The 25,338-nt window shown below is 41.6% G+C and overlaps 1 protein-coding gene across 1 annotated transcript in view; it reads left to right on the top strand.

Annotated features, from left to right (window-relative positions):
* The first annotated feature begins 309 nt into the window (after positions 1 to 309).
* The window catches only part of LOC115943091 (uncharacterized), a 156,768-nt gene continuing 131,739 nt past the window's right edge, over positions 310 to 25,338 (top strand). The window contains exons 1-2 of the mRNA XM_081803703.1: positions 310 to 451; positions 549 to 704. Coding sequence (XP_081659829.1) covers positions 565 to 704 — 140 coding nt within the window. The 5' untranslated portion in view covers positions 310 to 451; positions 549 to 564. The remainder of the gene's footprint in view (positions 452 to 548; positions 705 to 25,338) is intronic.

The raw sequence follows: 25,338 nt of genomic DNA, 5'->3' as shown, positions 1-25,338 counted from the left end.
CCCCTGATTTGAGCAGGATTTTGGTTTGAATTTGGGTTTGACTCATCTCTTTGATTAAAGGCTTATCTTCTAAATAACTTGTCTTAATAGTTACTCTTTCCCTTTCCAGACCTTCTAAATTTAGATAAATGAGACCAATTATCGCTTCCAGAATGTTCAGTTTCTACTCCAGTCCTAGAATTTGTTCTCTAAGAGATGTTGATTTCCTTCCTGTGGGATCATTTAAATTCTGCGGTTTCTCCAGTGAGTGTCCTCACCCGAGGGGAGGAGGGCTGTAGGTGGGGCCGGCTGGCTGCTGGTTCACCAGGAGCCACAAGGGTGCGCATTTGGCCTCCTGGGAGCGTGGACATGGCCCACGGGCCCTTGCGAGCTGTGGGCAGAGGGCTGTCCTGCGGCAAGGCAGCTGGTGCCTGAACAAGTCCACTAGCGCATCGTGTCTGTGCATACCCAGGTAAGGGAGAGGGACCTCTGAAAATGTGCTGTAGAGACATGAAACCTGCAGGGGGAGGAGATTTTTTTCAATTCCTTTTCTTTTTTGTCATTTCCAGAGATGATCTTGAATCAATGATGGGGAGATATGGAACATCATTCATATATCACTTTAGTATATATTTAGTAGCCACCTGCTGTGGGCCAGGCACCAAGCCACACTGCGCATATGGGGTGAGCAAGAAGAGGCCCCCTGCCCTGATCCTGCAGTCAAGGTGAGGAGGAGTTTGCTGCTCGCAGTCGGGGGTGGTGGTGGGGGGTGGTTACACTCAAAATTCTCTTCTGCTGCTGAGAGAGTTGTTTCCAGCAAGATTTTAGAGCTTGGGAGGTCAGCCCTGGAACTGCTTATGATATTGTAAGCCCTAGAGGTGGGAGAAGGGACCAGAGGGCTTCCTTCCTCAGATGCCTGCCTGCCTCTCTCACAGAGTTCCAGCCCCATCAACCTGACTGCTCACTCGCCCTCACACCCAGACCCTCCCCACACAGTGTGAGCCTGTGACTCTGGATCCCCAAGGCCCCAGCAGACAGAATTCGTTTTGGGTGGACACAGTCAGCATAAGACTGACTCCAAGTCTTGTAGAATCTGAGATTGTTCCAGTGTGGTGGGGCTGAAGGTTTACTCTGCTTGATCCAAAGACACGAGGTTCACTAGCAGTAGGGTAAATAGATTTAGATGAAGAGTGACTGTTTACTTGCTTGAAAGTAGAATCATCAGAGTGGCCCAGAAGTCTGCATTTCTCTCCAAACAATGTGGGGTGACCACAGCATAAGCACAGACCAGCTTTGCTCAGAGAAGGAGCCCTTAGCTGGGATCCTGGGGCTGATCCCAGCTTTAGAGGGTTTCTGAGTGCCATCCAATCGTATATGAATTTTTGTGTGTGAGTGCGAGCATATGTGCATTTTTTTCTGAGACGAGGGTCTGTGGTTTTCATCAGATTTCTGACAGGGTGTGGAGTCTGGAGTGAAGGGGACTTGATTCCATTCCTTGGTTCCTTCCTCTTTTACCAGCTGGGTTGGGGGAGTCATTTGGACTCTATCTTGATCTATAATAGGGTGAAATAACAGCACTTCTTTCAGAGGGCTGTTCTAAGTCAAAAATGAGAAAACGTAGGTAAACTATGAGGTTTGCAAACCATAGACTACTATACAGATGCCTGGGATGACCAGGTGGTTCCCTCACTTTTCCCTCCCTACAACCTGGCTAACGTCTAACTGTTCTTCAAGAACCAGTTCCAGGAGCACTTCCAAAAAGCCTTTCCTAGGTGTCCAGCTTGCTCCATCGGGGTGAGACGCTGCTTCTCCGTGCTCCCATCACCCCACCCCCTTAGCTGACCGCTAATAACACATTTCACTGTATTGCAGTCATTTACTGACCTGGATACCGACCTTCTACCCAGATTGCATGCTCCTTGAAGACAGGGATGGTGACTTGGTTGTTCTCTCTGAATGGCACCGTTTTAATGTCATTTTGTTCAATCGATAAAATGTTAGTTATTTTTAAATTGTGCTTTAATGAGCTAACTACTAATCATTTTTATCTATTCACCAAAGGCAGACTTAGTTCTTTTTACTATGTGTAAATGAAAGTGATAAAATGGAATCCTTTAAGAGCATCTTACCACTGTCTATTAGGTTGGCCTTCTAGCAAATTCGTCTGAATTAATGAGGGTGCACCTTCCTCTGTCGAGGGAAGCAGGGCATAAGGCAGTTGCATGCTGCCGTGTCAGGCTAGCGTCGTTGTGTCCGGCCGCAGTGACGGTCCTCCTTGTTCGCAGAACAGCCCTCGCTCCTCCAGCCTGTTACCTGTGGTGGTGCTGCCCATAGATAGAGATGGATAGGTCTGGGCTGGGAGCTAGCTACACAACACCAAGAAAGCACCCTTCCTGGCTTCATCTAGGCAGCATGTTGCAGAGGCAACAGGCCGCCCCCCCCACCTGCCTCATGGCCCCTTTCTCAGGTACTGCCACCCTCTTAATTACCCTCCACCCCTTTCCTTTGCTATTTGCCGGCAGCTTACTCCCAGTAGCCATGAAGATCTGTCTTCCCGGGCTCTTCTCGGCCTCTCCAGGGCTCTCCTGTATTTTGTCTCCTGCTCCTGTTTTAGGAAGGACCCATGTTTTCCATCCTACCTGCTTTTATTTCTGTTACTGGAGGGGAAAAAGAATTATGTGCTTCCCACTGGCTTCAGCTCAGCTGGTACTAGACGTCGTGTAGACTGATGTAACGTTACTGAGGAGGAAATTATTAAAAGGACGAGGCTAATTTTCTAATTCACACCTGGAAAGCAAATCTGATGGTGCTTGCACAGATCTTTAATGAAATAACATTGTTTAAGAAGTTTCCAGAGAAATTCATCACTAATTGATTTTTGAACTGTGGAAAAAGATAACACAGAGAGATGAGATATTAGTCCCCGTCTGGCCTGACTCCCCTGCAAGCTTTCTCTTTGCCTAGTTCTCTTTCTCATGGAAAATCAATAGCAGCTTCCTGAATTGGCCTTGTGGATAGTGGGGCCCACAGAAGGCCCCATGTTTGGATGTGATGTGTTTTCTTTCTGCTTTGGTTTTTCTTTGTTTGGGTCCTGCTGTGAGGTCTTGGTGAAAGCCATGGGTTTCCACAGTGGAGCTGGGACATTCATTTTGTGACTTGAGTAAAAAGCAGTGAGTCGGAGAGCAGCAGGTTGGGTGTCCTTGAAAGAGGCAGTTCTGTAGTGGGGACGGGGCACAGCCCTTCCTTCATCCCCAGGGGCTTCCCAGCCTCCCTCATCCCCAGGATGCATATATATATATATATATATATATATATTCTTTGAGAGGGACCACTGACATTATCTCATTTTTATGTTAAATATAAACAAAAGCAATTTTTAAATTTTGTTTTAAAAATTGACCTGGATGTTTATAGCAGCATTATCAATAATAGCCAAATTATGGAAGGAGCCCAAATGTCCACTGACTGATAAATAGATAAAGAAGATGTGGGGTGTGTGCGCGCAGTGGAGTATTACTCAGCCATCAAAAAGAATGAAATCTTGCCATTTGCAGTGACGTGGATGGAGCTATAAGTCAGAGAAATAAGTCAGAGAAAGACAAATACCATATGATCTCATTCATATGTGGAATTTAAGAAACAAAACAGATGATCACAGGGGAAGGAAGAAAAGAAAAAAGAGAGGGAGGCAAACCATAAGAGACTTAACGATAGGGAATAAATTGAGGATGTTGGAGGGATGTGGGCAAGGGACGGGCTAGATGGGTGATGGGCATTAAGGAGGGCACTTGTTGTGTTGAGCACTGGGTGTTATATATAAGTGGTGAATCAGTAAATTCCTGAAATCAGTATTACACTCTGTGTTAACTAGAATTTAAATAAGAACTTGAAATTAAAAAGAAATTCAAAATTGACCTGAGACATGTAAGCCCATTAAAAACTTGAGTGCCAGCTTTGCAGAGCCAGCGCCATGATAAGTGGCCTAGCCCCTCGCCTAGCTTGCCATATTTATCTGTCCTTCCTCTGTAGAGTTTCAGATGCTACTGCTCCTGAGTGCTGGCTTCTGGGCAAGCCAGAGAGGAGGGCTTCTCTTCTTATCTCCGAGTGGATGCACACATGAGTTGTCTCTGAATTTAAAGGAATTATGTACATTGGTAGGGCCCTAGACCTCAGAAGAAGGAGCCTTGACTTAAGGGGCCTTTCTCCAAGTGTGGCTTGCAAATGAATCAAGGCAGGTTAACTCAACTTGAGGCACCATCCATAAATCCAGGCAGGGCCTCTGTTGGGGATGTAGCACGACCTCATTTTGCCCTCAAAGAGCTCACAGCTAGTGAGATGAAAGAGTCATGATGGCGGGGTGGGGCGGGGGGAGCTCAGAATGCTATGAGGTCCTTGAAGGCAGATGCTTTGCTCAATCCTGGAGGGCCCAGGAAGACTTCCTGGTGAGGGGCTGTCTGGGCTGAGCCTGGAAGGACAGACAGTTATGGGATGACACTCTTTAACCCTTTCCCCCAGGGAGCCTAATACATCCCCCAGTGGCCCCCACCTTAGCCTTTAATATGGGGAAATCTTATTTATTATATCAGGAGTATTCTTTGTATGAGTTTTCTACCTTTCTTGTCAACCTATATTTAACTCTACTCTGTACCCACTCCCCATACAAACTCTCATCTTTGCTTTTACTCAGGGATCTGCTGGACTAGTTCTCAGCAAAATAACAGTTCCAGAGTTCACTCTTGAATTGCTGTTTCCATTTTGACATTCCTAAAGAGGTTAATACAAGGGCAGGGGGATTTCAGACCCAAAGGCAGGTAGATGGAGGAGGCATTGTTAATGTGGACATTTCCTTGACTCTTCAAATTATGTTTCAGGGAACCAACTCTGGTTACTGGAAGGTTAGCTTTGGTTTGGGTGGTCTGGATATTGGATGCCTCTTGGAAATCTGGCTGGGTGTGTGAGTGGAGATGGGGAGCACTGTCTGGCCCACAAAGGTCAGTGTGGAAGCCTTGTTCTACCAAGGTGATGTTGACTGAGCTAAGAACACTAGATTCAAGGACCATCTCTGCTACTGACCATTTTGGACAAGGTCTTGTCCCCTCAGTTCCTGCCTCTGTAAATCTCAAGGGTGGCTCCACCGTTCTGGGAATGTCTGTAATGGATATATAATCGCTGTATTAGGGTTCTCTAGAGAAACAGAACTAGTGGGACATCTATGTATCTACATCTATATCTATATATCTATCTCACAGAAATTGGCTAATATGGTTATGGAGGTTGCGAAGTCCACATTCTGCTGTCTACAGAATGGAGAACCAGGGAAGGCCATGGTATAATTCAGTCTATGTCCAAAAGCCTGAGAACTAAAAACTCTAATGTCTGAGGGCAGGAAAAGATAGACATCCTAGCTCAAGAAGAGAGAGAATTCATGGTTCTCTTGCCTTTTTGTTCATTCAGCAGATTGGATGAAGCCCACCCACGTTGGTGAGGACTGCCCACATTCTTTACACAGTCTACTGAATCTAATGCTAATCTTTTCCAGAAACACCTCACATACACACCCAGAAGTAATGTTTTACCAGGTATCTGGGTATCCCTTAAGCCATTAACCATCACACTCATTCTTATTCTCAGGGCAATTTATGGAAACCCACTAGTGTCCTCCTAGGGAGTACATTTTATCAAGGTTGTACCCACAACCTTATATCACAACCTTTTTAGTTTGTGAAATAATATTGGTAACTATGATGTTAGTAATAACCTGAAATTGTATGGGATTTTTCTAGTTTTACACCCATGATCACTCTGGGTCTCCAGGTCATCCATATAAGGTGGCATATATTGAGCACTTACTCTATGTACATTAGATGTATCACCTTTTTCAACCCTTCAACAGTTCTGTGAGGCAAATATTATTATCTAAATATTTCAAATGAGGAATCTGAAGCTCAGAGAGGTAAGGTGTTTCACCTAAGGTCACACAGCTGGTAGAAGTCTTTGGGGGAGAGTTTCATTCCAGAGCAGCAGTGTGCCCACTTGCATCTCCTTTGAGCCCCTGTAATTCCAGTGACCTCTGAGCTGAGTATGCAGTGACAAGGGGGTGGAAGGGCTGTTGTGTTTTAGCTCCGAACACCCCATAAGAACAGGTCACTGCAAAGTTCCTATGTAGTTTGGGCACAGGGCAGCATGACCTAGCAGAGTTGAATGAGCCTAGGGGAGGGGTGCTATTCAGTGGAGCAGGGAGCTAAGGGTCTAAACTGGAGAGAAAGCATGAAGAGAGAAAATGAAAGCAGCTATGATATCTGGTGGAGAGCAGTACAAGCAATGGAGCTTTTAGAGCAACTGAAGATAGGTCTGAATAGCTGAGAGAATGGCTTCAGAGGCGACGAAAGCTCCAACGAATCCTAAGTAAGAGAGAAGGAGAAAATAATTGTTACTTCTTAAACAGCATAAAAGGAAATCAAAAGGGGACTTAAGGTCAGTGTCAAATATTTGGAAGGCAGTGGTGAGCTCTTATAGAATTCCAGTGAAGGCAGCATACAGAGGACTCTGGTTACATCAGTGCTTTGTGGCAGGTGGGAGTTTGGTTAGCCTCTAGGAAGGATTTCTTGGATGCAAGGTGTTTTTAACACTGTAACAGACGTAGTCAAGCTACTGGTAGTCAAGAGGGTATCTGTCAAGCCACTTGGGTACCCAGAACTCTTGGACACTTTTCCTACGTTTGGAGAATTTCTTGCCTTCTGAGTCTGTGCCTTCCCAGGAGAGAAGCCAGAAATGGGCTTTCCCAGTTTCCCTTGAATTAAGGTCCTCCCAACCAGATGCACCTGTGCCAGGCTTCAGTTGGGAGGCCACTGAGGTTAGGAAGCTGGTGTCAGGAGGAGTCCCTTCTGACCAGGGACTGGGCAGAGACATTGAGCATCCAGGGGCAGCTGTGGCAGGCTTTCTGGTGGAAACACAGGGCGCAGTGTTGTTGCTGGAATCTGTGGTTTCTATGCCAGTGGGGGTGCTGACAAGGACCCTACGGGAACAATCTGGAGGGTGGCAAGGTTTGTCTATTGTTCCTGGTTTCAGGGCCTCTCAGAGATGCTGAATATCCTTTAATAAATTTCTTTTCCACTTAAATCAGCTACCGAGGGTTTTTTTATTTGCAATTAAGAACGTCGACTGGGGGGCGCCTGAGTAGCTCATTCGTTAAGCATCTGCCTTCGGCTCAGGCATGATCCCAGGGTCCTGGGATCGAGCCCTGCATCAGGCTCCCTGCTCTGCGTGAAGCCTGCTTCTCCCTCTCCCACTCCCCCTGCTTGTGTGCCCTCTCTTGCTGTGTCTCTCTCTTCAAATAAATAAATAAAATCTTAAAAAAAAAAAAAAAGAACGTCGACTGGTACAACAGGTAACTGAGAGAGCTTGTAGAGTCTCCGAGACTTTTAGGAATAGGAGAAGTGCTCAGCTGTCACTTCAGCATTATCAGAATTTGTATCAGTCAGGGTTCTTGGTTGCAAACAACAAAACCAACTCTAGGTTTTTAAAGCAGAAAAGGAATCTATCAGTGGTTCCGAGATTCAGTGGGTAGCCAGAGAACCAGCTTTAAATATGGGCAGAAACTAAGAGCTTGAGTCAGAACCCTGTTATAACAGGGCAACTGGGCCAGGGTACGGTCTTTGCTGCACCAGGATACCACTTGACCTTCCATTAGACACCAGGAATTAGACACTCCTAAAGCTGCTAGGGATAAACCTGACTGTCCCAGCATCTTCATACCACTCACCCTAGCTTCTGGGTTGAGGGTTCAATTGTCTGCACTTCCAGGGAGTTGAGACAGGCAGAGTCTCCCCTCTTTGGGCTTCTGAGGTGGGAGGCTGGTCACTATACTCCACCAGTATTATACACAAAGCAGCATTACCTCAAAGAGAAGGGGCATTAGATAGGACAATAGTAGATGTCATACTAGGGCACGATCCTTAGCTCCTGGTGCTATGAGGTATTGAACTACAAGACATAAATGGAGGACAAACTCTTAACAGATGAAGACATCTTCATGCTGCAAAAATCAACAAAGTGGCAAAACCCCATTTTTTCATCCCAATTTTATTGTTTATTACATATTCTATCTTTTTTTTTTTTTTTTTAAACATTCTATTCCTTTGTCTTCATCCCAAAACAACTGCTGGGACAATGGAATCCAGTGCTCTAAGATCCATCCATCCATCCATCCATCCATCCATCCATCTACTAAGCTCTGGGCATGCCCAAGACAGGTGCTGGTGATGCAGACATGAATGAATAAGGCAGTTTCTACTTTAAGTAGCTCAGTCAGTGGGGGAGCTGCTACAAAGCAGACAATTACATGATAAGGTATGTTAGATTTTTTTGTTGTTGCAACGTAACAAAGTACCCTAAATTTAGTGGTTTAAAGTTAACTCACAGTTTTGTAGGTCAGAGGTCCACAATATATCTGCTCAGGTTGAAATCCAGGTGTTGGCTGGACTAAGTTCCTGTCTGGAGAAACTGGAAAAAATCCACTTCCAAGCTTATATTTGTTGTTGGCAGAATACAGTTCCTTGAGGCTGTAGGACTGGAGTTCCCATTCCCATGTTGGCTGTCAGCTGGAGACTATTCTCAGTTCCTAGAGGCTGCTTCTAGGTCTTTGCTGTAGGCCCCCTGATCCCCATCTCAGAAATGGAAAACCTCCTCTTTGGGTTGAATCCCTCTTGTGCTTTGAATCTCTGACTTCCTCTTTTTTGAGGAAACTGCTTTTAAAGGGCTCTTGTGTTCAGGTCAGGACTACCCGGTTAATCCCTCTATTTTAAAATCAACCATATAGCATATACAATATGGCATTATGGGAGTGAAATCCATCATAATCACGGTCCCAGAGGTTATGCAGGGTGTGTACACGGGGGATTTGGCGGGGGGGTGGGGGTAAGGTAGGATGGGAAATCTTATAGGCCATCTTAGAATCCTGCCTGCCATACAAGGTGAGATATGCAAAGTGGAGGTATACACAAGGAATGCTGGGAATACAGGGAGGGGTGTTGATCCTAGTTTTGGGGGTGGGGAAATTTGGAAAGTCTTTTTGGAGGAGCGTCATCTGCACTGAATTAGAGTTTGGTAAGGACTTAGCCCTGCGAAGTGAGGATTGGCCATAAAGACCATCCCAGCTAGATGAAATGACTTTTGTGAGACCAGGGGTGTGACATAGTACAGTGTATTTGATAATAACAAGTTTGTGTTGCTAGACAGTAAATATTTTCCAAGGAAGGTTGTAGTTAGACAAGGCCCTGGAAAGGCCCAGAGGGATCAGGTCAAAGAGGGCTTTACTATTGTGATCTGGGGGAGTCAGATATTTGGGCCCCAGCCTGGAATTTCTGATTTGGGATAGGGCCTGAGCGTTTGCATTTCTAACAAGTTCCCGGGTGCTGCTGCTGGTGCTGGTTCAAGACTGCACCCTGAGAATTGCTGCTCTGGAGAATGAGTGGGAAGAGAGCAAGACTGGGGGCCCAGTAGGGGGTCACGGTGCCAGTCCAGCAGGAGATGTGAAGGCTCTGGCCGGGCTCAGGGCTAGGGAGGTGAGGGTGGAGATAGTGTGGAGGGAATGGGATTTGGGAAAAGCCTTAGGAAGCCATGCTGGGCTGTGGGTGTAAGAGGCAGGGTCACATTAGGGCTGGCCCCCATGACAGAGCTAGAAGGGATCTGAGCAGTTATCAGGTCTAGTCGTGCCATTCCTCTGATGGCAGTGTGATGCCCAGAGAGAGCAAACAACCTCTTCAAGAGCACATGGAGTTGGTGTTGACACTGGCACATGGGACCCAGATACCCTAGCCTCCGTGATGCAGCCTTTGTGAGTTACTTTGGAAAAAAGAAAACAAAATACAAGGAAGGCAGCTCCCAGGCCTCCTGGCGTCTCCTTGTCAGCCTCATTCCTGTGGCTCCTGGCTTCCCTTGCCTGCTCCTTGGCCAACCAGGCTTCCTGTAAAGGTCACTGCCGCCTGTGTACAAGAGGAACAGCGTCCCTCCCCTGGACACCAACGTGTAAGGGATCCTGAAAGAGAGGTCAAACTTATCAAAGGTGTTTTAAGTCCTCTAACTGATTTCCTTTCAGCCCTGGGCTCTTGGTTGCAGGAGAATTTTCATGGCTGAGAGAACCTACTAGTGACAAATTTGCTGAAGCGTGGAGACAAGATTGGGAAATTACAGCACGCTCCTTGGATTTCCAAAGGGACAGATACCAAACGCGGACGTTCCTTTTCACACACAAAATGTTGGTGTGCACACGCATGCGGTGGAGATCAATCCTAACCCCCAAAGGCCCCTTTGTCTCACTGAAGCGCTTATTAAATGAATCTGTGTTTCCACTGGCAGCTCAGAGTCATCTAGAAAGAGAACACAATGCCATGTCAGTCAGTATTTGTTACTGTCAGAGCCTTCCTCGCAGTCGGCCCCACGTTTATTGTCTTTTTGGGGCCGTTTTATCCATTTTCTGTGGGCAAAGTCATTAATCTTCCTCCTGGCTCGGGTGCTGTGCATCCCTGACAACCAGGGTCCTGGCTTCCTGGGCTGCTGGGTAGGGGCACCTCCCAGCCTCCGCCTCGTGGTGCTGGCGCTTTGACTAGAGTGAGGAGTGAGCAGAGACATAAAGAGAATTGAGAGGAGGAGGGGTGCAGATGTCTGTGGCTCTCGAAGGCACTGGGGATCTGCGGCAAAGGTCATTCTGTTTTTGAATCATCTACAGTGCACCCTGACACCAAAATACACTTAGTCCTATGCAGAATCACTTGATAAAGAGGGTAATGAAGTGGAAAGATGTCAGCGGAGCTAAGCGGGCCAGGCTCTCGGGGATGCACCATGATTCAACCTTCTGTTTCCATGGAAACCAGAGAGGTTTGGCTTCTTTCTCCCTCTCCTTCATTTTGGAAGGTCTCTCCTTGGTAACCTTGACCCTTTCACATTGGCAGGCAGAGATAAGGAATTCCATTTTCTCTTATCTGGTCATGGTTGGCTGGTAGACACTGATGGGTCTGTGATGGGGGAGGGGTGCTGGCCAGGGGCTCTGGAGTGCCTTAATTCAAATGCATGAAGTGGAGGGTGGGAGGCGATAGAAGAAGAACACAGTTAATTAAGGTTGATATTGCAGAGAAGGTTGTTTTCTGAATAATAAATTCTATGGGCTTCAAAAACAAGTCCAATTAAAGGAGTGCAAAAAGGAGAGACTTTGAAGGACAGAGGAGGACAGGTTTGGTCAGGGGCTGTTTTTTGGGGGGTGGGGTGAGGGATATTGACTGCACCTAAGGGGACCCTTCTATGCTGGGATCTTGCTACTCGGAACAAATACTATTTGATGATAGCTTGTGACATTGCTGCCCGTACAAACGCCCTTTGCTTTGAGCATCGGGGTCATTTGTGGCCTCAGCTAATGCAGAAGGGCTTTGAAGTTGATCCAGTTGGGAGAGCTGGCTTTAGGTTGCTATCAAGGAGAGGGATTTTTTTTTTTTTTTCAACTGAGGCTCATAAATGTTTCTCCTGGGCAGGTGCCTTCTCCAGCCGTGCTGTACATCACTCTCAGTTCGAGTGCCCCCTATATTCTTATGCGCTCTGTGTCTTCTGGAATAAATTATTGATTGAGAAAAATCTATTTATCCCCGGCTGGTCAAAGCTTTGTGCTCCTTGGTGTTGGTCATCCATTCTTGGATCGGACAGAGGAGGGTATGGCCAAAGGCATGTGGTGCTAATATAGTAGCCCCCTGATCCATCCCCTCCCCTCAATAGCAACTATGGTATAAGTTCTTAGAGAAGGACTTAGAATCAGGTTCCCCAAAACATCTTTGCTATAAGACTCCTAACTTAACCTTCAACTTACAACCCCAGAGAACGAGTGTGTATTTTTAAAAATTATTATTGTAAAGGCAAAAATCTTAGCATGTCTTCTTCCTGTAGAGTAAGAACCTTAATTTACAACTGGGAATCAGGAAACATATCCACAGGTGTATGCAGGAGCTGAACGAGATCAAATTTGGCTTGGCTCCCCAGGAGGAAGCTCTCTACTATTAAAGGTGGGCTCTCAGCATTCTCCTAATCCACCCATTCTTATCACATTCTAATTAATGGTCCCACTTGGAGCTAGGGTAAACTGGGAAAAGGGCTGGGGGGAGTGACATTCCCTCTTCTCCAGCTAGTTGAAAAATGGCTTAGAGGAACACTGAAAGCAGAAGGGCTTTTTCCTAGCTTCACCTAGACTGTGGGCAGACTTCCTGTGTATGATTCATCAGTAATGGACTGGTCAAATAAATCATACTACGTCTATAATGGAATACAACACAGCTACACAAAACCATGAAGAAACTGGAAGGATATGGAAAGCTTTCCAGGGTTGATTATGAAGTGAAAAAAAGCCAGAGCAGAGCACTGTGTGTGTTAGGTTTTGACTCCTATTAGAAGAAGGAGAAAAACAAAAATATATCTTTATATATGCTTGCATTTACATAAAGAAACCAGGTAGTACACGCAATAAATAACTACAAAATAAAAATAAAAATGAAATAAATGACTCATGGAAGAATGGGGTTGAGAAGTGGATGAATGGGTTAAAGGACTGAGAGAGTATATATATTAATTTTCAATTTAATTTTTGAACCATGTAACATTTATTAGCTAGCTATTTGAAAATTGAATTATAGAAAACATATAGTTAAAATTACAAAATGGAAAATGAAAATATAGAAAAGGGCAGGAAAAACCAGTGCAATCTCCTTTAAAATACTTTTGCTTATATTCTTACTTTGGGAATTCTTTCTCTCTTTCCTTTCTTGCTCCCTCTTGTTTGTTTCCTTCTTTTTTGCCTTGTTAGAGAAGGGATTTGAGATGACTTGGTGAAGAAAAAGAACATATAACACAAAACTGATTTTTAAAAGTTTTCTGATTCACCCCTAGCATGCCCATGTGAAAGGGGCAACAAAGATCCCCCCTCCCCACGAAGCAACTATAAAACTGGATAACACTAACAAAAAACAACCATTTAGCTTACTGGTAATAGAGCAAAGCATTTATTCATGAAAACAATTGAATTTTGGTTAAGAATGGTAGAAGTTTGTGGTATTCTTGCATGGGGCTGCTCCCATCCCCCCTCCACCTCTACAAGTAGTTTACTAGTTGTAGGTAAGGAAGGCCATAAAAACCCGTTGTTTGCTGCCACTTCCAGAAGAGGCTTACCTGATTTGGACTGTTGTCAATTAAAGTGATGATCTTGGCAGCAAGAAAACAGGGAAGGCTAGTGGCTTTGATAGTCAAAGTTTGTGGGTCTCTTTGGGGCATGCAATGAACTAACAGATTGGTTAGAAATTTAACAGGAAGTTTTGGGAGTGAGACAACCATAATAGGCTTGGTATGTTCTCTGCATACCCTGGGTTAACTGAGGCTGTGCATTTGAACAGAAGAAACGGGAGTGAGCCTAAGCCATCTGTGCATCCTTGGCCAGTAGAACCTGGGCTCATGTACTGAGGAGTATGTGAGACAACCTGAGAGGGCCTGGCAGAAAGTAAACTCCAGGAGAGACTTGAAAATGTCCTGAATTTTGAATGAGCTCCCTAGCTCACACACTGATCCATCAGCAGAGAATGGAAACCTTTCTGGCTCAAGGTATTTGAGCACAACCTGTAACTGAACAGACATTAGAGTGAACTTTAGGAAGCTAAGCTTAAAAATGAAAATAAAAAAATCAGAACAAAACTGAACAGAAACATCGGAAACCAGACACCATGGAGAAGACAGACCTCACAGACCTAGTCTAGGCAAGTTACTCAGCAGAGAAGCAGAAAATCAATGATAGCAACAGTATCTTTAGGGGTGGGTGGGTGGGGAGGAATCAGAATCCAGAATTGCTAGAATATATCATCTAAAATGTCCAAGATTCAATAAAAAATTATGACACATGCCAATAATCAAGAAAATCTGACTTATAGTATGGAAAAATAAAGCAGTCAATAGAAACTGAGTTTCTTCAGATGTTGTATTTGATGTGTGAAGTATTTGATGTGTGATGTATTTGATGGATGAAGACTTCAAATTAGGTATTTTAAATACTTTAAAATAACTAAAAGAAATCACACTCAAAGAATTAAAAGTAGAATAACAAGGATTTAGTGAAAAGTGAATCTCAAGAAAAATATGGCAATTAAAAAAATTCTTATTTGAAAGGTAAAATAACTTAAGTAAAATTTCACTTGAGTGGCTAAATAGCAGAAGACTGAATCCTGCAAATTGGAGGTAAATCGACAGAAATTACCCAAACTGATTTAACAGGGAGAAAAAAGGTCAAAGAAGAATGAATAAAACCTCTGTGACCTGTGAGCCAACATCAAGTGTACCAACATATATGTAATAGTTATCTCAAAAAGAGAGGAAATATCCAAAAAGAGAGGAAATAATGGTCAAAAACTTCCCAAATTTGATGAAAAAAATTAATTTACTGTTTCAAGAAGCTTGGTAAAACCCAAGCATAACAAAAGCAAAGAAATACACAAATAGACAACATAATTGTGATACTGTTGAAAGCCAGAGAAAAGAGGAAATATCGAAAACAAAAACAGAAAAGCAATTTCTCATGTACGGAGAAGCAATACGATCGCTAACTTTTCATTGGAAACAATGGAGTCTGAAGATAGTGGAATGACATATTTAAAATATTGAAAGAAAGAAAAAGTTTCTAAATCTAACAAAAGTATTCTTTAAAAATGAAGACGAAATAAAAACATTCCCAGATAAACAAATATTGAGAGAATTTGTTGCTAGCAAACCTGCCTTACAAAAAGTACTAAAAGAAATCCTCTGGGTTGAAAGGAAGTTACAGCAGAGAGCAACTTGAATTCACAGAAAGGAAGAGCTCTGCAAAATGGCAAATGTTCGAAAATTAAAAGACATACTCCTAAATAACCCATTGGTCAAAAAAGCAATCGGAAAAGGACATTAGAAAGTATCTTGAACTGGATTAAAATAGAAAGACAATGTATCAAAGTTTATAGGATGAAAATAAAGCAGCACTTACAGAGAAATATATAGCTCTAAATGCTTATATGAAAGGAGAAGAAAGGTCTTAAGTCAATAACCTAAGCTTCTCCATTAAGAAATTAGAAAAAAAGGTAGAGTAAAACTAAACCCAAAGCAAACAGAAGGGAGTAAATAATAAAGAGCAAAGTGGAAACCAATAGAATAGAAAATAAAAAGTAAATGGGATGCTTGGGTGGCTCAATCAGGTTAAGTGTCTGCCTTTGGCTAATGGCATGATCCCAAGGTCCTGGGATGGAGTCCTGTGTCCAGCTCCCTGCTCTGCAGGGAGTCTGGTTCTCCCTCTGCCCCTCCTCCCACTCATTCTCTCAGTCTCTCTCTCTCTCTCAAGTAAATAAAATCTTAAAGAAAAAGAGAAGATAAAAAGTAAATGAAAAAAAGTTGGTTCTTTGAAAAGATTAAAGAAGTTGAGGGCGCCTGGGTGGCTCAGTTGGTTAAACGACTGCCTTCGGCTCAGGTCATGATCCTGGAGTCCCGGGATCGAGTCCCACATCGGGCTCCCTGCTCGGCAGGGAGTCTGCTTCTCCCTCTGACCCTCCCCCCTCTCATGTGCTCTCTCTCTCTCATTCTCTCTGTCTCAAATAAATAAATAAAATCTTAAAAAAAAAAAAAAAAGAAGTTGAGAAAAATCTGTATTGGTTTTCTATTGCTGCTGTAACAAGTTTCCACAAGTCTAGTGGCTTAAAAAACATAATTTCATTTATCTTACAGTTTTGGAGATCAGAAGTCTGACATGGATCTCAAGTTGTTGGCAGGGTGAATCCCTTTCTGGAGACTCTAGGGAGAATCCATTTCCTTTCTTTTTTCAGCTCAAGAGGCCATAAACTTTCCTTGGCTCATGGCCCCCTTCCTGCATCTTTAAGGCCAACAACGTCAGGCCAGCTTCTTCTCACACTGCCATCTCTCTGTCTCTTCTTTTCATGCCTCCTATTACTTTTTAAGGACTCTTGTGATTACATTTGGTTTACTAGGATAATCCAGGATAATCTTCCTATCTTAAAGTCAGCTGATTAAAGACATCTGTAATTCCATTTGCAACCTTAATTCCTCTTTGCCCTGTAACATAATATATTAATGAGTTCCAGGGATTAAGATGTGGACATACTTGGAGGACCATTATTCTGCCTATCACAAGCCTTTAGGTTGACTGATCAAGAAAATAAGAGAGGAAACACAAAATCGTGAATAAAAGAAGTAAAATCACTATTGACCAAACAGAAACTAAAAGAACTGTAATTAAGGGGAATAGTATGAATGACTTAATGCCAGAAAATTCAACAACAAAGATGAAATTAAGAAACCCTGCGAAAGACACAAATTATGAAAACTGACTTAAATAGAAAATCTGAGTAGGCTGGTAATAAGTAAAGAAATAGAATTAGTAATTTAAAATCTTTCACAAAGAAAACCCTAAGTCCAGATGATTTCTTTGGTGAATTCAGTCCAATATTTGAAGAATTCAACCCTTTAAAAAAATAGAGAAGGTAGGACTAATTCCTAACTCACTATATGAGGCAAATATTACCGTAATACCAAAGCCAGAGAAAGACATAAAAAGAAAAGACTTCTATCTCCTGTGAACATAAATAAAAACTTGTAAACAAATATTAACAAACTGAATTCAGCAGTATATAAAAAGTATTATACACCATGACCAGATAGTATTTATCTAAGGTATGCAAAGTTTGTTTAATGGCTAAAAAATCCATTAATGTAATACATGATAGAATATAAGACAAAAACTAGATGATTATCTCAATAGAGGTGGAAAATCATTTGACAAAAATTCGGCACCCTTTCATGATCAAAATACTAAACAAAATAAGGGAATTTCCTCCACCTTATAATGGGAATCTATAAAATACTTATAGCTAACTCCATATTAAATGCTGAAAGACTGAATTCTTTCCCCATAAAATTGGGAATAAGGAAAGGATGTCCACTCTTGCTACATGTGTTCAATGTTGTACTGGAGGTTTTAACTAGTATAATAAGGCAAAAATGAATGAATAAATGAATGAGTGAGTGAGTGAATGAAGGCATTTAGATTGGAAAGGTAAAAGTAAAACTGTCTTTAGTCACAGATGGTATGATCTCATATATAGAAATTCCTAAGGAATTCACACAGAAACTACTAAAACTGTTAAACAGGTTTAGCAAGGTTGTAGGATATAAGATCAATGTATAAAAATTAGTTGTGTTTCTATATATCTTAGCAACAAACCAAAAAATGAAAATCTTCTTAATATCATTCACAGAAGAACCAAAAAGGATAAAGTACTTAGGAATACATTTAGCAAAGGAGTGTAATATTTGTTCAATGAAAATTACAGAGCATTTCTTAGAGAAATTAAAGCATATCTAAATAAATGGTGAAAAATTCCATGTTTAGGAATTGGAAGACTCAAGATTGTTAACATCTTAATTCTCCCCAAATTGACCTATGGATTTAATGCAGTCTCAATAACCCAGCAGAATTATGGGGAAATCGACCAGCGAATCGTAAAATTTACATGGAAATACAATTTTGAAAAAAAACAAAAACAAAACAAGATTGGAGGGCTTACTTGATTTGTAAACTTAATATACAGGTACAATAATCAGAATACTGTGGTATTGATATAAGGATAGGCATATAGATCAATGGGACAGAATTGAGTCTCTTTACATCTTAGTCAATCGATTTTTCAAAAAAGGTGTCAAGATAATTTAATGGGAAGAAGAATAGTCTTTTTACCAAATGGTGCTGGGACAACTGAATATCCATCTGGAAAAATAAAAATGAGCTTAGACATTTACCTTACATCATACACAAAAATTAACTGAAATGATCAAAGACCTGAATGTAAGAGATAAGCTGGAAAACTTCTGGAAGAAACATAGAATGTTTTTGTGATGTTAAGTTAGGCAAAGTGTCCTTAGATACGATATCAAAAGCTTAAGGCTAAAAAGAACAAAAATGAAAAATTGGATTTCATTAAAATTAAAACCTTTTCCATTTCAAAAGATACCATTAAGAAAATTCAAGGACAAGCTACAGACTTGGAGAAAGTATTTGCATATTATATATTTGATAAAGGGCTTCTATCTAGAATATGTAAAGAACTCCTAAAACTCAGTAATGAGCAGACAAGCCAATTAAAAAAATGGACAAAACACTTTAATAGATACTTCACTAAATAGTACATACATATGGCTCTGAAATACAAGAAAAGGTTATCAACATTATTCATTAGGGAAGTGCAAATTAGAAATACAATGTGATATCTGTACACCATCACTAGAACAGCTAAAATTAAGAAAGCAGATGATATGAAGTGTTGGCCAGGATGTGGAGAACCTAGAACCCTCATACATTGCTGGTGGAAATTTTAAGTTGTATAGCTAGTTTGGAAAATGCTTCAGCATTTTCAAAGGTTAAAAAAGAAAAAAAAAACAAAACTTACCCTGTGACTCATCATTTCTATTTCTAGGACTCTACCCAAGAGAATGAAAACATGTGTCTATACAAAGACTCATGAGAATGTTCATAGCAGTATTATTCGTAATAGCCTCAAACTGGAAACAATCCAAATGTCTATCAACCGGTTAGCAAGGAATGGTTAAACAGAAGTGGTATATTCCTACAATGGTATACTATTCAGCAATGAAAAGAAATGATGTACAATGTGGATGTTATGTTGTACGCTACAACATAGATAAACCTCCAGACTGTTAAGTGAAGGAAGCCAGTTGCCAAGGACTTCATGTTGTATGATTTCATTCATATGGAATGTCCAGTTAGGCAAATTTGTATAGGCAGAAGGCTGATCAGTGGTTAACTGGAGTTGAGGGTGGAATGGGGATTGACTACAAATGAATTTGAAGGAATTTCTTTGGGTAATGAAAATGTTCTAAAGCCAGATGGTGGTGATGGTTGCATAACTCTATAAAGTTATTAAATGTTATTGAATTGTATGCTTACAGTGGGTTAGTTGTATGGTATGCAAATTATACCTATAAAGCTGTTTTCTTTAAAGAATTCCTGTCAAAGAAAAAATCAGGGTAGAGGAAATGAGATAGTGCTATACAAAATGTGTTTTGTGAAAGCCTCTATCTCAGTTAGCCAAATGTGTTACAGTTTCTACTAGTCAGAGCATGATCAAAGATCTGTAAAATCAAAGCCATTGAGAAACAACTATTCTTGCTATTGAATCCTGAGATAAATTTCTTTGGCTGAATTAATTTATTCATTTATTCATAAATATTCATTGGGCCTGTGTTATGTGCGAAGCACTATGTTAGGTTCTGGTTATATAGGAGTGAACAAAACAGTCATGGTTCTTACCTTCTTGGAGTTTTGAGTCTAGTGGTTCCTCCTAGGTATGGTTCCTTAAGCATTTTGAAAACATGAGTTGGATTTTACTGTATTTTTAACTTTGTATTTTGTTTTTTTTTTTACTTAATATTATATCAGAAGCATCTAATCTTATCTTTAAAAGCTCTTCATAAACCTTATTTTTATTTGCTGCAGTCTTTACTGCAACATGCCTTGATGTTGAACATTTAAATTGTTTCCAGTTTATTGTTATTATACATAATGCTCCAAAGAATTTCTTTGCAAATGAATCTTTGTTTTCCTTCTTTTTTCTTTTTTTCCCCCTCAACTAGAATCTCAAAAGAGATACTGGATCAATGTTAGAAATAAAGATCTTGATATATAAGGTCTTGATACTTATTGCCAAATTGTTTTCTGGAAAGGTGCTATCAGTTTGCAATTCCACTAGCAAGGTAGAGGGCTTGTTATTTTCTAAGACACCGGGCTAGGTTGGAGGATGAACCACGGTCCATAGAAGTGAGCCATGCCCTTAGCTATGAGGAATGGGCCCTGGTCATAGGCATTTAGTGCTCTCAGAAGAAACCTCAGAACACAAATTCCTTACCAAAGGCTGAGTTAATTCCTGGCTAAGCTCTGTTCTCTCTCAGGCTGCAGAAAAGTGGCTAGACCAACAAGACCCAGGCCTCAAATGAAACTCAGAGTGGGGGAAGGCAAACCGGCCCCAATAAGAAGGGAAGAGCGTTATGGACAGAGCAGCCCACATCAAGCACAAGAAGATGAAAAGAAATGACAGAGCAACAAGGCAAACATACCACAGGAAAACCAGTTAGTCAGAAAGTCAGGTGTGGGTATGGAAAAGTCAGGTGAAATCTGGAAGAAACCTAAATATGGAGATAGAAGTAACTTCCACATGAATGTTTTCCTTTAGAGAATATATTAGTAGGAATATAAATGTGATAAAACAAGAGCTGAAAGATGAGATGATAAAACTACAGAATGAGTTATAAAAGGAGATCGCAGACCTAGGGAATAAATTGAAATAAAGTAACATAAAATAGGAATAGAATAGACATAGCTAAAAACTGAATTAATGGAGTGAAGGGAAAGCTGGAGATGATCATACGGAATACAGAGGGAAGAGAAAAAAGAAATTAAATAATTAGAAGAGGAAGTGAGGCAAAGATGATTCAAAATAAGGTAATGGGTCCCCGCCATAGACAATGCAACAAAGAGGAAGAATTCAAAGATACAAACCTGAAGATCTGCGTGTGGCCGGGTATACCACATGCCAAGAAGAAGAGATTGAGAATGACCGCCATCAAGAATTTTTCTAGGTTAAATTATTGAATTCATAAAATAAAGAAGGAGTTCCTCAGGCATGTAGGCACAGAGTAGTCCCTGCCAGTGCGAAAGATTCGGCTGTTCTCCAATGCACCATAGTAACGCAAAGATAATGGAGCAATGCTTATAAAGTTCTGAGGTTTGGAAAGTGAGACCTAAGGAAAGTCTGTGCAGCCAAGGAGATGCCCATATATGAAGCAGTCTTGAATATGAACTCGCAGCCGGACTTGAGCACTCACTTTATCTGCTTGCATGAAACCAGAGCTCTTTGCTGATGGGATCAGGTTTGGTCAGGTGAGCAATAGAATAGAATGGAATAGAATGCTATGATTACAGATTTTGGCAAAGTAAAGCCAACCTAAATGGCAGATGTTGCAAGGTGGGGCAGGGGAGGGAAAGCTGGAGGAAATGGGAGAGTATTATCATCCCCACACTGTTTGGAGCAGGGAGTTAGTCAAGATTATTTAAAATTCTAGTTAAAAAATATGACTGTAATCTCTTAATGGTTTTCATAATATTTAAAATTTTCTTTAAGCTTGGAGTAATTTTTTTTAAAGATTTATTTATTTATTTGAGAGCGAGAGAGAGAATGAGAGCACATGTAAGCAGGGGGAAGGGCAGAGGGAGAAGGAGAGAGAGAATCCCAAGCAGACTGCCCGTTGAGCATGGGGCCGGACATGGGGCTCCATCCCACGACCCTGAGGTCATGACCTGAGCTGAAAGCAAGAGTCAGATGCTCACCTGACGGAGCCACCCAGGTGTCCCTAACCTTAGAGTAATTTTTAAGAAGTTAATATCTCTCAGGGGTGAAGAAACATTTGATGTACTGTAGATCTTTCAGATTTTCTCCAGTTTCTCTTTTGTTAAGTTTAAGAAAATAATTAAATTTACAAATTAAATCACAAATTTTAATTTACATACAGTTATCTCATTTTTAGAACTCTCTGGCTGTCTCTCTCCCCATCTTTCCTTTTTTTCCTTTCCTAACATCTGTATAAATATAAATAAAAATGCAAGGAGGATCACAATGTATTAACACTGATTATTTCTGATTGGTGAGATTCCCAGTGATTTGTTGATTTATTTTTTGTACTTTTCTGTACATCTTGCATTTTAAAATAATAAGTATGAATCATTATATAACATTTATTATTGTTCCAAAATGTTATACATGTTCTTTGCAGAAAATTTGAAACATACAGATAAAAGGAAAAAATCTGCCATCCAAATATATCTAGATATGGTGGCCTGTTCTGTTGGTGGTTGCCAATGAGCATTGCTTCTGGGTATTCATGCCTTTGTGTAGACCCTTCCCACATTGACTCTGGGCTTGGTCATGTGTGATCACTAATTTTATTTGTCAACTTGGGTAGGCTGTGGTGCCTAGTTGTTTGATCAAACACAAGTCTTGGTGATGCTGTGGAGGTATTTTTTTTAAAGATATGATTAATGTTTAAATCATACCAGACTTTGAGTAAAGCAGATTACTCTTTTATATTGTGGGTGGGCCTCATCTAATCAGTTGCAGGCCTTCTTAAGAGAACAAAGACTAAGGTTTTCCAAAGAAGGACTTCTCCTCAAGATCTGCCCGAGTTTCTAGCCTGCTGCTTTGTGGAATTCAGACTCAAGACTGTAGCAGCCACTCTTACCTTAGTTTCCAGTCTGTCAGCCTACCCTAAGATTTCAGATGTGTGTGTGTGCGCGTGTGCACGCATGAGCACGCATGTACACACACATACCCTATTGGTTCCGTTTTTCTGGATAGCTGTAATACACCATGTGACTATCTTTGGTTAATGGGATATTAGCAAATGTAACACTAGCATAGACTTAACAAATGCTTGCATGTTTGGGGTTATTCTTTTGGAACACTTCCTCTTGGAGTGCTGAACTACCATGTGAAGAAATCTGGATGCTCTGCTGGAGAGAGAGACAGAGAGAAACGGAGGTTTCTGTTCCAGCCATCCCATCTGGGGTACCAGACAGGTGTTGGAAGCCCTCTTAGATAACCAGTCTCAGTTGTGCCACCAGGTGATTTGCAGCTGCTCCACGAGAGACCTCAGGAGAGACCAGCAGAAAAACTCTGCAGACCAGAATCATGAACAAACAAATAAACAAATATTGTTTTAAGTCACTAATTTTTGGGGCAGTTTGTTATTTAGTAATGGATAACTTAATATAACTATAGTTACCATTTTGGCACATGGAATTTTGGTCTTTTAATATAATTTGAACATTTTAATAAAACTGGAATCATACTCTATAATTTTACATCATGCGTTTTCGGTGCCATTAAGAGTAGTTTCCCATGTTTCTAAAAGGTTTTTTTTTTTTAACCTCCGTTTTAGCAGATGCATAGTTTTTTGTTTTGTTTTGTTTTGTTTTACTGTTTCCTGTTATTGCACAGTTTGATCATTTTTATTAACATAATATTTAAAATTTAATACAATAATATAACCATTTTGCTGTTGTAAACAATACTATGATAAATGTTCTTGTATATATTACCAGAACCACCCATCTAAGTGGCTTCTCTATTCCAGACTTGTGAAAACTGTGTGAGATAATAATGTTTATTATTTTAAGCCACTAAGTAATGGTATAATTTCTTCTGCAGCCACTGGTAGTTACTAATATAGGCCCCATTGGGACTTCCGGGTTTTTCATCTTTGAAGTAGGAAAACCTGCCACATGTTTGCTTCCTTGTAACCCAGCTATTAACACTGACTGACTCTACCAGTATTTATGGAGGGAGAATTTGGACAAATATACCCATACACACTTCTTGGGCCTTTTCCTTCACAACAGGGTCTTCACTGACCGCCCATATCCTGACGACTCATTACTACTCCAGCCCTAGTTTTTAACCTGCACAGATATCAGGCTCTTATCTCCAACTGTCCACCTCCTATCATCTCCTCTTGGATGTTCCTCATCTCCTGCTGTAATCTTTTCCTCTCTTATTTGTCTTGACTGAGAGGTGGGGCTAGGTTGGATGTGGAGTAGGGATATGACACCGTTTTAGTTATCTGTTGCTGTGTAACTGATACAGTTTTGGAATGTGGTTGAGGTCTAGAGCCAAAGAATTCTTGAGACATCTTTGGTCAAAAAGGTGATTTTAGTAAAGCATGGGGACAAGACCCATGGGCAGAAAGAGCTGCTGCACCGGGGTTGTAAGGAATGGCTGATTATATATTTGGGAGCTGGGGGAGGTAAGGAAAAGGGAGGTGTCCAAGAGGACGTTCATATGCTAAAGAAGACTCTCAGGATACTGGAGGCCTAGCTATTGTCAAGCTTAAGTTGTTTTTCCCTCTAGCAAACCATTAACATTAAGACAGTTGGGAGCTTCTTAGAGGAATGTTACATTCTTCCTATCACAAGTCCTTTTCAATGGGCTGCAGATCATAAAGAAATTTAATTTTGTTTACATTCCCTTCTGCGTCTGTTTCCCACATCACTCATGGAGGGGAGGGTGATGTTAGGGTTCCAGGAAATTGAATCTGTGGGTCTCTGGAAGTTAAACTATTGATAAGAATGCTTTTTTCTTGTAAATCACTAAGCCATCCGTAAACTGATGGAGACTCCTGTCCTGCCGAATGTGATCTCTATCAGTTAACCATTTGTTTTTCCCTTCCGTTAGCTTTAGGGCAGTCAGGAGTACCTGAGGAATGTCGCACACATCCCACCAGGGAGTGGGGTGGGGGTTGCTGGGTGTCAGCTTGTGCTTTGCCCTTAGCTTGCCTTCTGCTCCTTCATCATAACAATTTACCCCAAAACTTAGTGGCTTAAAACAATAAGTGTTATTTGCCCAGGTTCTGAGACTCAGGAGTCTGGGAGTGGATTATCTGTGTGTTTCTAGCTCAGCATCTCTCTTGCCGTTACAGTCAAGATGTTGTCTGGGACTGAAGTACTCCAAAGACTTGCTTGGGCTGAATGGCCTGCTTCCAAGATATCTCATGCCCTTGGTTGTTGGCCAGAGGCTTCAGGTTTTTGCTACCTGTAGGAAGGAGTCCTCCATTCCTCACCACATGGACTTTACAAAGGGTTGCATAAGAGTCTTTGCAATGTGGTAGCTAGCTTCCGCTGGAGGAATTGATCCAGGAGCAAGGCAGAAACCACAATGTCTTTGATGATCTAGCCTTGAAAGTCACATGCTGTCACTTCGCCCATAGTTTCTTGATCATGCAGACCAACCCTGAAACAAAGTGGAGGGGAATTATGTAAAGCTGTGAATATTGGGGTGGAATAGGGGTCTTTTGGAGCCATCTTGGAGATTGGTGATCACAGACACTATTGTTGGGCCAGTGGTTTTGAGATTGAGATAACTGGGGCTCCTACAGGGCTTCCAGGTCAATTGTGCCAGGATGAAGTGTTTGAGGCCAGATCACTTAATTGAGATAGGATAAAATGAGAAGGGGGGGCAAGATGAGAGCCAGAGTGGCATAAGGGGCCGCCAAGTGAGTAACGTTGTATATTTAACCTAAATGTGTGTGTGTGAGAGTTCCCTGTGGAAAGGCCCAAACTGAGAAAGACCTTAAGAGGGGGCCTGTGTAATCTTGGCCATCACCACTGCAGGGACTCGCCGCTCCCTCATCCACTTCTTGCTTCAACCCTGCCCAGCTAACTATTTGCAGTTCATAGCTATATCC

The sequence above is a fragment of the Leptonychotes weddellii genome, chromosome 1 (assembly GCF_054177405.1).
Source record: "Leptonychotes weddellii isolate Sample4059 chromosome 1, ASM5417740v2, whole genome shotgun sequence".
Taxonomy (NCBI): Eukaryota; Metazoa; Chordata; class Mammalia; order Carnivora; family Phocidae; genus Leptonychotes; species Leptonychotes weddellii.
The sequence above is the reverse complement of the archived record's forward strand: the minus strand, read 5'-3'. Positions and strand labels throughout refer to the sequence as shown.